This window comes from Neomonachus schauinslandi, chromosome 3, assembly GCF_002201575.2.
Source record: "Neomonachus schauinslandi chromosome 3, ASM220157v2, whole genome shotgun sequence".
Lineage (NCBI taxonomy): Eukaryota > Metazoa > Chordata > Mammalia > Carnivora > Phocidae > Neomonachus > Neomonachus schauinslandi.
This window is the reverse complement of record NC_058405.1, coordinates 14,944,473-14,957,344: the sequence shown is the minus strand read 5'-3', so window position 1 is coordinate 14,957,344 and position 12,872 is coordinate 14,944,473. Positions and strand designations below refer to the sequence as shown.

General features: G+C 44.2%; 2 protein-coding genes across 5 annotated transcripts in view; one reads left to right on the top strand and one right to left on the bottom strand.

Annotated features, from left to right (window-relative positions):
• The window catches only part of CLDN10 (claudin 10), a 106,922-nt gene extending 103,130 nt beyond the window's left edge, over window positions 1-3,792 (top strand). For all 3 annotated transcript variants that reach the window (XM_021695961.1, XM_021695960.1, XM_021695959.1), the window contains exons 4-5: window positions 2,963-3,070; window positions 3,669-3,792. In XM_021695961.1, the coding sequence (XP_021551636.1) occupies window positions 2,963-3,070; window positions 3,669-3,792 (232 nt within the window). The remainder of the gene's footprint in view (window positions 1-2,962; window positions 3,071-3,668) is intronic.
• Window positions 3,793-6,225: 2,433 nt separating this feature from the next.
• The window catches only part of DZIP1 (DAZ interacting zinc finger protein 1), a 46,595-nt gene continuing 39,948 nt past the window's right edge, over window positions 6,226-12,872 (bottom strand). The window contains exons 17-20 of one of the 2 annotated variants that reach the window (XM_021695967.2): window positions 11,390-11,583; window positions 9,520-9,650; window positions 8,330-8,504; window positions 6,226-7,029 (exon numbers count right to left, since the gene is read on the bottom strand). In XM_021695967.2, coding sequence (XP_021551642.1) covers window positions 6,953-7,029; window positions 8,330-8,504; window positions 9,520-9,650; window positions 11,390-11,583 — 577 coding nt within the window. In that variant the 3' untranslated portion in view covers window positions 6,226-6,952. The remainder of the gene's footprint in view (window positions 7,030-8,329; window positions 8,505-9,519; window positions 9,651-11,389; window positions 11,584-12,872) is intronic. The other variant, XM_044913140.1, reaches the window with a different exon arrangement.

The window sequence follows — 12,872 nt, the reverse complement described above, 5'->3', positions numbered from 1 at the left end:
TCCAAGTAGAAATGTTCAATGTGCTCACTTTCAGCTGTGTTTGCCGTGACAGCATGGCCGTGGGCATTTGGTGCTTACTACTGTAGGACTTCCAGATTTTTGTTTGTTTCTTTGTTTTCTTTTAAGATTTTATTTATTTATTTTGAGAGAGAGAGCGCGTGCACACACTGGGGGGGCAAAAGGGGAGGGAGAGAGAGGGAAAGAGTCTCAAGCAGACCACTTCGAGCGCAAAGCCTGACGTGGGGCTCAGTCTCATGACCTTGAAACCATGACCTGAGCTGAAACCAAGAGTCGGACACTCAACCGACTGCGCCACCCGGGCTCCCTAGGACTTGCAGATGTTTTAAAGAGCCTGCACCTAACACCTGGGAGGCACTCTGTTTTATGTGCATGATGGCGTTCAAACATCGTAAAAGGGCTGATTGTGGAAATTCAGGATATCCTTTTTTAGATGTATGGCATGACATTTAACGAAGGCATTTTTTACAAAACTGTGAATTTCACCCTCTTGGTCTGGCCAGTTATTTTTCATCGGTGCATCTCACTCCTGAGTCCTTTGGGGTCAGCTTTTGTGTGCAGACTGAAGGTGTTTTGTTCCACGTTGCAGCAATCTTCTGTTTCTGCCATTGCTTCCGATGGGAGCACTTGGAGACTTTCTTGGTTTCCAGAACATAGTGCTCTAGCGCAGGATGAAGTGCTTACCCCTAGTTGTTCTGCTATGGCTGTTCCTTGCTTTACCGACCACCTGGGTTTCCCAGAAAAGGCAACACAAGAGTGAGAAAAGAAGGGACCCCAGGGCAGCATGCATCGTGTGCATCGCCTCTTCCCAATTGCGAATGCAGGCTATGAAATTACCACCGTAGCCAGATACGCAAATAAGCGAGTGGATCATATGTTCCTAATCTGTGAGTGTTGCTTCTGGCTTCCCCCAGCTGGCGGTCGGGGCCACTCCTCCATTACTGCTGTGACTCACGTCACACCGGAGAGCCTACCCATGCCCGGCCAGGACTTCAGCCAGTGACACGGCACGTAGAAACAGACGAGGCAAAACTCGGGACAGGCCCAGGCAGGACGTGCCTGCTGCTCTCAACAGTGCAGTCTGGCCTCAAGACCTAAGCCTGCCCCGGTGCCTGCGGGGAGCCCACCTTGGCCTTGCCTTGCCCCTTGTCACCCTCACCTCTGACTCTCCTGTCTCAGCTCTTCTGTGGATTCTGCGTGACCAAAAGAGACCCCTCCCACTTGGACTTCATTTTTTCCCCATTAGGTTGGGGTAGCGTCCATCAGTCTTTGCCTTGCGGTAGAAATCTATGGGCCAAAAAGTCTTGAGAATCACTTCTTTATTTAAAAAAAAAAACAAAAAACCCCCTATTCTTCAAAAGAAGGATAGGCAAACATGAAAACACACAACCCTAACATTTTGGTATACTTTTGTCATTCCTTATTTGTTTTTCTGGGTGAGTACTCCTCCCCTGAAAGGATTTCCTCTAGTCCTCCATGGCAAAAAGTGATTTCCTTTTTCGTTCTCCATAGCATTATTTGTACCTTTGTGTGGGGACCTCCCCAAGGTAGGAGCTGTCTTGTGTATCTTGTGGAACTTTGCATCTGCTTGAGGCATCAGCAGAGTACTGTGGCCAGCCAGATGGCAATCTATCACTAAATGCTGTTATTTTGTATTTATCTCCCACTAGATTATGGTGACAAGCGAGATAGCACTTTATCTAGCACTGACTTTTTATGGGCTTGTAGAGGAAGAAAAACTTAAATTTCCCCCCCTCTACTTTCCTGGGTTCTCAGCTGGGGCCCTATAAATTAGACTGACAAAAGACAGATTGGGGCGCCTGGGTAGCTCCGTCGGTTAAATGTCAGCCTTTGGCTCAGGTCATGATCCCAGGGTCCTGGGATCGAGCCCCGCATCAGGCTCCCTGCTCAGTGGGGAGCCTGCTTCTCCCTCTGCTGCTGTTCTGCCTACTTGTGCTCTCTCTCTCTGTCAAATAAATAAATAAAATCTTAAAAAAAAAAAGATTAACAGGAGAAAAAAAGAGCTGGTTATCATGTGCATCGTGGAGACACGTAGGAGTACCCAGTGATGAGTAACTCAAAGTGCCGGTTAGAACTTGGGCTTATATGGCATCTAAATAAAAGAACAATAAGCTCAGAGAAAGGTGACAAGACCAGAGAAAAGGACTTTGAGCCTCTGGGGTGGCAGATCTATGGGGAACTAATGAAAGATATGGCTGGTTTGTCAAGTTTGTTACGAAGATCCCCCTGGTGCCCTTTGTGTGCCCCCCCGGGTGTACTGTTGTCTCTGGTGATTAACTTCTGTCCTTCCTCGTCGGTGGGGTGGGAGGGATGGGGGACATCTTTACAAATTGATGTCCTGCTTTAAGGCAAATGGGGAGGGGCAGAGAGCTTTTCTGGTATTTGCTTCTCCGTTGTTGCCTTTAGCTCAAAATAATTCTCATGCCCCAGTGGCCTGTTTGGGGGTGGCATATTCTGCCATCCTTCAACACCTTGTTCATGATTTGCAAATAAATGTTTATTGAATTTAATTAAACTGAAAGCAAAGGCAACCTGCCATTTTCTAACTGGAGTCTGCTGAATAATTTACCCTGTGCAGTGGACTAAATAGATGGAACGCTCTGTGAGCTTCAGACAGGCCCAGAGGAGGGATACCGGCTGAGCCAGGAGGCCAGGGCTCCTCAACCGGCTTTGCCTCTGATTTACCTGCAGGGATCACTTCTTCCTTTTGGGAAGTCAGGGAGACATAATCAAGAGATGGCTAGAAAAACACGTTGAGTAAAGTTTAAAGCGTTACACAGATACAAGGTGTTATTACTTCCTGTAAAAGCTCCAGTAGCAAACGTTTATGATGAGCATTTAGTAAATGTTGGCTCGTTAGCCTTAAATACTGTTTATGCCCCAAATAATTCAGCCATAATACTTGTGCAATACTTCCTCACAGGTACGAATTAGGAGCTGCTCTGTTTATTGGATGGGCAGGAGCCTCACTCTGCATAATTGGCGGTGTCATATTTTGCTTTTCAATATCTGACAACAACAAACCTCCCAGGTATGAAAAAGAGACAAAGATGACCTGTTAAAATTATTACAGGTGTGGCAAATTATAGATTGTTCACACGATTCTTAGAAACATCAAAAAACTAGGATTGATTGAAGTTAGGAATATATAGTGAATGTAATATTAAATAAGATAAATACAGTGAAGAGAATAAATATATAGTTAAGTTAATTTAAAAAGTCAGAGCTCATCCTTCTTACATTCCAGAGCCATTTCTGTGAGCAAAACGATAGGGCTTACCATGGGGCATATTCTTCACTGTGGCCTCATCGTTTTCACATAGGCAGAGATTCCTGATGAAGGTCAGTACTGTCCGCCAGGGTCCAGGAAGATGAGTTTTAAAAGAGAAAAACTGAACAGATGATGAACAAGCCACGAGTTTCTTCTGCTGAGATTCGCACTGACACACTGTTCAGAAATGACAGGGAGATATTTGCGGGGGCGGGGTGGTGGTGAGAGAGAAGGAGAGAGAGAAGCTCACTAGCAGTAAGCAGGGAAAGTCTGCAGCTTTGCTGGGACAGAAGCAGGGGGTAATGGTTTCTGCCCTCTGTGTGCAGTAGGACCTACCAGACTGTGTTTTGCCTTGCAGAATGGGATACGCATACAATGGGGCCACGTCTGTCCTGTCTTCTCGGACAAAGTATCATGGCGCAGAAGGAGGTTTTAAAACCACAAACCCTTCAAAACAGTTTGATAAAAATGCTTATGTCTGAAAAGAGCACTGCTATGAGCTGTCTTGAGTTATTATAAAAGTGAACTGTTCACAAAATGATCCCCCCTCAAGACCTTCCTCTAATTCACACTCAAAACTATTTTTAAAACATGAATTTGGAGAATTTGCTGATTGTACGGATGTAAATGTTCTAATCATTTTCTGTTGTGGCTTTCTATAAAAAAAATAAACAGGTTATTTACAGGATTTGTATATATTTTATATATTTATAGAACATGGGAAGTATTTAGCACCAAGGGATCAAGTATTTGTATTGGAGCCTCCTTGATCATTCAGACGTGGCATTCTTTGTCCCCATTCCTTGTTTCTTTTCCTTCATATATTAAACAGAAGGTGTATAAGAAGTGGTGTCTTGTGAACAGCGTGGGGGCAATCTGAGACTGTTCCTCAAAAGATGTTTGGGTTGAATGGACAGGTTACTGGCTGTGTCGCGATGACTTCCGGTTTCTTACACCTGTTTGTCACCACTGTGATTCTCAGTGACCGCTCAGGAAGGGCTAATGGGGCCAAGACATTGCCTGGCACGTCCGCCTTAAAGAGCTGCTGAGGCTTTTCTGAAACAGAAAGCAGCAGATTCTGGGCTGGAGGGTCAGCACGAGCCTGGCTGGAGATGCGGGTCACGGCTGACCTTGGAGCCAGCCGAGGAAGGTCCCAGAACCTGCATGGCACCTGCCTCGCTCACAACCTATGGCTGAGTTCTGGTGTGTCTCTCGGGCCCTGAGTGCACAACCAAGCTGGGTAATGGGGAGACTTACCATTTTTCAAGGCATGTAAGTTGCCCCAGTGATCTCTGAACAGCGTGAAAGACTTAAAAAGGAAAATCACATTATTTGGAGATGTTCAATGGGAAGAAGAGGAAATAAACAAGTTTGTTACTAAAAAAATTATATGTATATTATATAGATACACATATAATATGTAATATATAATATATAAAATAAATATGTAATTTATAAAATAGTAAAATATAAGTATAAAAATATATACTATATATATAATATATATATAAATATCTCTTCTAGGGATACAAATGAACCGAAAGCCACAAGGGAGGTTCGGTGCTACAGGCCAGTGTGGGGGCAGGATTTTATGGGTGTGTGTTTAAAGCCAAGTTTTTTATTTCAGAGCTGTGCTGGTGAAGGTAATGTTTAGATTGTACTGAAGCATTCTAGCTCCTGAAGAATTTAGGGAGGGGGGGTGGTGAAAGGACAGAAAAGCTCTGTCGGGAACCGCAAACATGTTAGCTGTGCATCAGTGAGGGGAAACACAGGGTCCGAAGAAAATCGAACAAACCACATCTCCAAGGACAGCGTGGTAGGACTAAAGAGAGGAGTTAAAGGAGTGGCTTTTGCAACACAGATGTGCCGACTTAATTTAAATACTGGGTTTGTGTAGCAGTTCATCCCATTTCCCCTCCCCTTTCCGTCAGGAGTGAAGACGGGGAGCTTAGAGACCGGGGTAAAGCCTGCTCTTGTCACTTTCAAGTCGTATGGCTTTTGGCAAGTCACTTAATTCTACATTTCTCACATCTTCAGGATGAGGTTATGATATTCACTGTGTCCCAGAGTTGTTCTGATTAAATGAACTATGCGTGTTAAAAAAGCAAAATAGGGGCACCTGGGTGGCTCAGTCGGTTGGGCGTCTGCCTTCGGCTCAGGTGGTGATCTCAGGGTCCTGGCATAGGGTCCTGCGTCAGGCTCCCTGCTCTGCGGGGAGCCTGCTTCTCCCTCTCTTCTCTGCTCCTCCCCACTGCTTGTGCACTCAAGCTCGCTTTCTCTCAAATAAAATCTTAAAAAAAAAGCATAATACGCCCACGTAGTTCAATAAATACCTGTTGAAAAAGTGATCGAATGAGCACAGTGGCCCGTGTGCCTTCTTGGGCACGGTGTGGCTTTGGTGTGTTGCGTATCTCTGTCCCCCTGTATGGAGGTTTGATTTGGCATTTATTAAAGCTCTTACATGGAAAGTGAGTGCGTTTCCATAAAATAGCCCCTGTGGGAAGTGCTTAAAAGGGTGCAAGTGGACCAGTGAAAAGGACCCTTGGAGGCAGAAACATAAACTGTTGTGACTTCAGATCAGGATGTGGCATGGTTCACAGGGCGAGCCTAACCCCCAACAAGGTAAGCTTGGCTCAGAACTCATCCTTAATGACTCAGCCACAGTCACGATGATGTAATGGAGGGCTTTACTTGAAAGATTGGCAAATTGAAAAGAGATCCAAAACCCAACAGACTATTAGTTAAAAGGTTACTTTTTTTTGGAAACCGGAGTACAGATAGTAGCACAAAGTATAAAAAAATGCAAAAAACAGTTTATATGAACTTTCTGACTATTGACAATTGTTAAGAACGGAACTAATTAGTTTTGAGGTATTTTATAATATGGGTTGGGCGTTTGAAGAAAGTGGAAAAAAAACCCACATACACGTATGAATTCAGTAATGACTCAATCTTTTCTATTCGGATTCTGATTGAAAACAGCTACATTTTCTTCATAAAATGTCCAAGGCAAAGATTATACTGCAGAAATGGTATTTAATGTTCTAAAATAATTGTTTAATACAACATGCTTACAACGGCTCAAGGCGGCGTATGATACACATACTTCTGGAAAAGGTATTTAATATGGGCCTAGCTATATTTTTATAATTCTAAACTTACTTCTATATGAAAAATAACCAATCTACTCTTAAGATTTCATTGATTTCACTAATTCAAGTTTAAGCATACTAACAGAATTTTGTAATAAAACACTTCCAGTGTGATAACGCACATAAGAAAGATATTAAAAAAAAAAGTTTTTAATTCAAACCAAAACCTATAAGTTTAAAAAAATTCACTTAAAAATTAGTTGAAAAAATACACTTAAACACTAGAGTACCGTTCTGAAGAAAAAACTTTTTATGACTTAAAATGATATATTAATTTTAAGCAGAAGTCTTAAACACCCTCTATATGCTTCAAAATACTGTTGACAATTTGTTTTTCAATACTGAATTAGGTGCTGTTAAAGAGACCCTTGTTCTCTGAATCAGCTTCCTTGTTATTGTGGGAAATACTGTAAGGCAGGAGCGCTAGAATCTTGTGGGCAGATTACTGGAATCCCGTTGGCATCTGCACCTTCTGACTCTGAGGCTGTGGTTATACATCTGAAGAGTCGCTCCAATCAGTCACAGTTACTAAGCTGCTTTTCAGCGTGCTGGATTCATCTTGAAGTCCTGTGGAGGGAGAGACGGAAGGAGGAAGAGGAGCTTCAACGATCAGACAAGTCTGTAAAAATCCCCTATCGCTCAGTGTCCAGGTCTGTTGGCTGATCCGCAGGCCCCCAGCTCCCACAGGCTGTGGAGGAAGGTACAAGTGCAATCTGACCACGAAATGGCCACATCTCCAGGATACCATCAGGGGCCGTTGTCTAGAGGCTCCCACTTGGCATCTCTCCTTCCCTTCATTCAGCACAGGGCCAGGATCCTTAACCATGCTCAGTAACGTTCTGTTGTTACTGACTCTGACTGGCAGGTGTAAAGAAAGGAGAATAAAAGTATAATAGGCCAAGTAGGAGCTGAATGGTAAATAGGGGTTTTCTAGGATTGATGGGCTTTAATATGAAGCGCAGATAACCTAGTGGTGGGCACCGTGTAGAAGTAAAGGCACGGCTCACATTCTGGAGGAGAGGAAAGGTGACTTGGAGGGCAGACAGCAATGGCTCATCTTACAAAGTGAGGTGGCGAGAGATCCTGCTGAAAATGGGAAGGACAGATAGGTTTGCACGTACTAATTTGAAGTACAGATGGGGGCACAAAAAGACCCAACGGGGGTCAATGAGAGGTGTCGTGAGTGCGGGAAATGAGCCACACCCCTATCTGTCTTAGCAGGACATCAACAGTTCATGTCTAAAGTTGATGAGTCTGGAAACTGTAGTCTGACCTACTACTGAGAGATGTGGTGGAACTCGGGGCGCCACACAGACCCGAGGACGGACGCTGCAGCTGGGGGGAGAGGCACTGACAAGCCCTTCTGGATGACCTGGCCAGACCCTAGGACTCAGCCAGGAACAATGTCAACTCCGGGTTTCATCTGTAATTCATCCCACTGGCTATAATGTTGCAAGAGAAATCTTTCTTCAAAGAAAATAAAGAGAAACACTTAATGTGTAAAGAGATTAACGAAGGAAGACTGCCAGAAGAATGGCCCCATTCAGGTGTAAGAGCAGAAATTTTAATTTCTGTGAGGCATCTGCATGAAGAGAATATTTGCATGGGCATTTTCAAAAATAATATTACAATTTAAAGACTAGGTCCAAATTAAATAAATATACACAGATTAAAGGACTTTAAAGGGGAATAAATGTGCACAAAGCACACGGTATTTGTTATATCGTGTGCTTTGTGAAAGCGTCAAGGTATTTATTATACCAACAGCGTTTCTGTCTGATGATATATTAACATAGCCTCATTAGACATTTATAAAGATGAAACAAATAACTGGAAAATGGACTGTCAAGACACTGAAGCCACGAACCTTCTCCTTTTGGCCCCTTCAGATTAGACGCACCCCAGGCGCTTGGCACTTGAGTAGAATTTGACTCATTCTTCACAGGTAGAGGTTCCCTCTGTTCTCGCCCAGTTTTCTTCCCCAGAGATCTTTCCTCCTCTATGGAGGATATGTCCCAGTCATCATCCTCCACATCCGCACACTGAGAGAAAACATGGAGAGCAATGAGGGTTTCTTAAACACGCAGTGCATGTTGGCGTCTGTCGGTCATTTTGTTGGCTAGGCTGAGCCACTGACACCGAATGATCCGACGTTGGGGAATCTCAGAGATTCCCCGTCTGGTCATTTCTGGAGGGCAAGGAGGCGGACTTGGAAATCTGTGTTTTGCAGGCAGACAGAACCACCTCTTTGTTTCTTGCCACGGAAATGTACACATTTCCTACCTACTCTACCAGCCACGAATTTAGAAAAATCCCAGACACACTACGTTGTAGCAGTAAAGTCAGGCTGCTCCGCAAGTAGGAGCTCTTACCTCTGGGATAATCTGACCTTGAGCCGCAGGTGACGTCACACCAGGGCCCAACTGAAAGGAGCACGCGTTCCTACTGAGCCCACAGATGAAGAGAAGAGTCAAAGCTAAGAAAATGGTGACCACTACTGGGAGACTCGGTCAACACAGATGAGCTGCACCCAGAAATACAGCAAGAGTTCTCCACGCACAGAAACACTTCGATGTCCCGGCGGTTGGAACTGCTCGGAGGGTGTTAGGGTGTTAGGGTGCCCGGGCTCTGCTCTCGTCTCTCGGATGCGTTTCTCCACCCACTCCAGCTCCCAAGCTGGGCTGAACCCTGACGAGTCCCTATCTTACCCCAGGTCAGTCCTGGGGGTCTGGGGTCTGGCCGGTCACAAGCATCCGTGTGCCAACTATCTAATGCTTGCACGCGTCAGCCAGACACGTGACAGGAGGTTGGAAACCTATCAAGCCTGATAAGCACACGATGCCTTCTTACCCACTGTCATTCCGGTATCTTTGATTCTCTACGGAAAGGAAAGAAATGCAATGATGCTGCAAACAAGATACGGGGCAAATCTCAACCGCTACTGTCCTAAATATGTGTTTTATATTTCACTACAAGAAGTACAATTTATTAAGGTATATTCATTAAAAGATGACTTTCTCTGTGCATGTTTAAAACAGAAAGCAAGAGTGATTTCACCTTTAGTTCTTCTTTGAATTCTTTTTTGATGAACGCCTCAGCAACATTAATTCCACCAACTGGCTTAGTCACGTTTCTGCGATTTGACACCGTCTTTTCAACTTTTTCAGTCAGTGTTTTAATGGAGGTTCCTGGGTGACCAACAGAAAATAGGTACAGTTTCAAAAAAAAAATTATCTTTTTTCGATTCCAAAATAACCTGAACAAGCGACTTGGAAAGAGTCTAAGCTTTGTGAATAATCATATTTATTAAATTAAAATCAATTTATGTATGTTGGGGATTGAAAAAAAGTTACATTAATACATGTATAACTCCTTTTAGAAAAATCATGATCTCCTACACCAGAAGCAAGAAAATGTTCATTTTATTTTATTTTTTTAAAAGATTTTATTCATTTATTTGAGAGAGAGTGAGTGACAGAGAGCATGAGTGGAGTGGAGGGACAAAAGGAGAGGGAGAAGCAGGCTTCCCTCCGAGCAGGGAGCCCGACATGGGGCTCGATCCCAGGACCCTGGGATCATGACCTGAGCCGAAGGCAGACGCTTAATGACTGAGCCACCCAGGCGCCTGAAAATGTTCATTTTAAATCAAAGAAGGATGGTCTCATTCAAGCTGTGGTCAGAAACTTTAACTTCAGGGCGCCTGGGTGGCTCAGTTGGTTAAGCGACTGCCTTCGGCTCAGGTCATGATCCTGGAGTCCCTGGATCGAGTCCCGCATCGGGCTCCCTGCTCGGCAGGAGTCTGCTTCTCCCTCTGACCCTCCCCCCTCTCATGTGCTCTCTCTCATTCTCTCTCTCTTAAATAAAAAATAAAAAATAAAAAAAAAAGAAACTTTAACTTCAGTGAGGCAGTCTGTAGGAGTGGAATATTCATGTGGGTATTTTCAAAAACAATACTATTTTAAAATGGATTAGTTATATCTTACATAATTACATGTAACATGAACATAAATTGTATACAATAATTATAATATATATTATATGTAATAATATATAACATAATTAATAAATGAATTATATCTGATATGTTTAAAATATATAATTTTTAAACTGCATTAAGCTGAATTTCTTTTTTTAAATTTTTTAATTGTTATGTTAATCACCATACATTACATCATTAGTTTTAGAAGCTGAATTTCTTTTTCAAGAAATGACCCTTAAGCCCCATTTCTCTTCAGCAAATGATCAGCAGTAGCACGCTTGGATCTTATGTTCCTGTAGAATTGCCCCATCTCCCAAGGCAGTACCGTGTATGAGAATATCCATTCTTACAGATGCCCAGTGTATGGGCTGATGTTCATACAATGATGTTCGCACCCCCGATATCTCAGAATGTGCCCTTATTTGGAGATAAGGCCTTTAAAGAGGTCATCAAGTTAAAGTGAGTTCGTTAGGGTGGGCCTGGATCCAGTATGACTCGTGTCCTTATAAAAATGGAAACTGGGACACACACGCATGACCGGGGGGAGGGTGATGGTCAGCTACAAGGCAAGGACAGAAGCTTAGACCAGATCATTCCCTCTTGGCCCTCACAAAGACCCAAGCTTGCCACCCTTGATTTTGGCCTTCTAGCTTCTGGGATGGAGACAGTAAATTTCTGTTTTAAGCCACGAGGTGTGTGGTACTTTGTTCCAACAGCCCCAGGAAACAAATACACCCAGGCACCCCCCACCTGCTTCCTCTCCTTCCACCTGAGCATCAGGGAGTTGCTAAGCCTGTGCATCTTCCTTAGGCAGCATTGGCTTTTGGGTTAGCCCGGTCCTTTCCGTGAGCACTTACCCAGCTCTGCCTCCCAGTGCTTGGGGCCCCCAGTTGGGGACCACTGTCCTAAACAAACTTTCCAGAAGGACTTTCAATGGCCAGAGCTCACCTGTGGGCTTGGGAGAAATGTCGGAGTCCTCAGTTTCACTTCCCTCGGTCCAGTCAGCGTCGCTTTTGACAATGTTCTTCCCAAAGCCGCTCTTGTTGCTTTCGGACGGCTGCACAGGAAGAAAGTCTGGGGATGCGCAGGCCTGCATGAGGTCATCACCGTCCAGTTCCTCCTCCGAACTGAACGGAGGCGTCCTAAACAAATGAAAACCCACGTGGGGCACTGGTGTTGCCTTTCGGGATTCGGGGGAAAGAAATCTTTTCTGTAGTAAAACTACTCCATCTTTTAAAATAGCGTCATTACAGGGGCACCTGGGTGGCTCAGTCGTTAAGCATCTGCCATCGGCTCAGGTCATGATCCCAGGGTCCTGGGATCGAGCCCCGCATCGGGCTCCCTGCTCCACAGGGAAGCCTGCTTCTCCCTCTCCCACTCCCTCTGCCTGTGTTCCCTTTCTCGCTGTGTCTCTCTCTGTCAAATAAATAAAATATTTTTAAAAAATAAATAAATAGGGCGCCTAGGTGGCTCAGATGGTTAAGTGTCTGCCTTCGGCTCAGGTCATGGTCCCAGGGTCCTGGGATCGAGTCCCGCATCGGGCTTCCTGCTCGGCTGCAAGCCTGCTTCTCCCTCTGCCTCTCTCTCTCTCTGTCTCTCATGAATAAATAAATAAAATCTTTAAATAAATAAATAAATAAATAAATAAAATAAAATAGTGTCATCATTACTTATAAGTTACCTCTACACTGCACTTGATGAAGTGCTTTTACATACACAATCCCATTTGCTTCATCACATGAATTAGCACCCCATTTTAAAGTGAGGGGGGAGGGCTAGATGGGGGATGGGCATTAAGGAGGGCACTTGTTGCAACGAGCACTGGGTGTTGTATGGAAGTGATGAATCACTGGATTCTACTCCTAAAACCAATATTGCACTGTTATGTTTTTTTTTATTTTTAATTTTTTATTGTTATGTTAATCCCCATACATTACATCATTAGTTTTAGATGTAGTGTTCCATGATTCACTGTTCGTGCATAACACCCAGTGCTCCATGCAGAACGTGCCCTCCTCATACCCATCACCAGGCTAACCCATCCCCCCACCCCCCTCCCCTCTAGAACCCTCAGTTTGTTTTTCAGAGTCCATCGTCTCTCATGGTTCGTCTACCCCTCCGATTTCCCCCCCTTCATTCTTCCCCTCCTGCTACCTTCTTCTTCTTTTTTTTCTTAACATATATTGCATTATTTGTTTCAGAGGTACAGATCTGAGATTCAACAGTCTTGCACAATTCACAGCGCTTACCAGAGCACATACCCTCCCCAGTGTCTATCACCCAGTCACCCCATCCCTCCCACCCCACCCCCCACTCCAGCAACCCTCAGTTTGTTTCCTGCGATTAAGAATTCCTCATATCAGTGAGGTCATATGATACATGTCTTTCTCTGTTTGACTTATTTCGCTCAACATAATACCCTCCAGTTCCA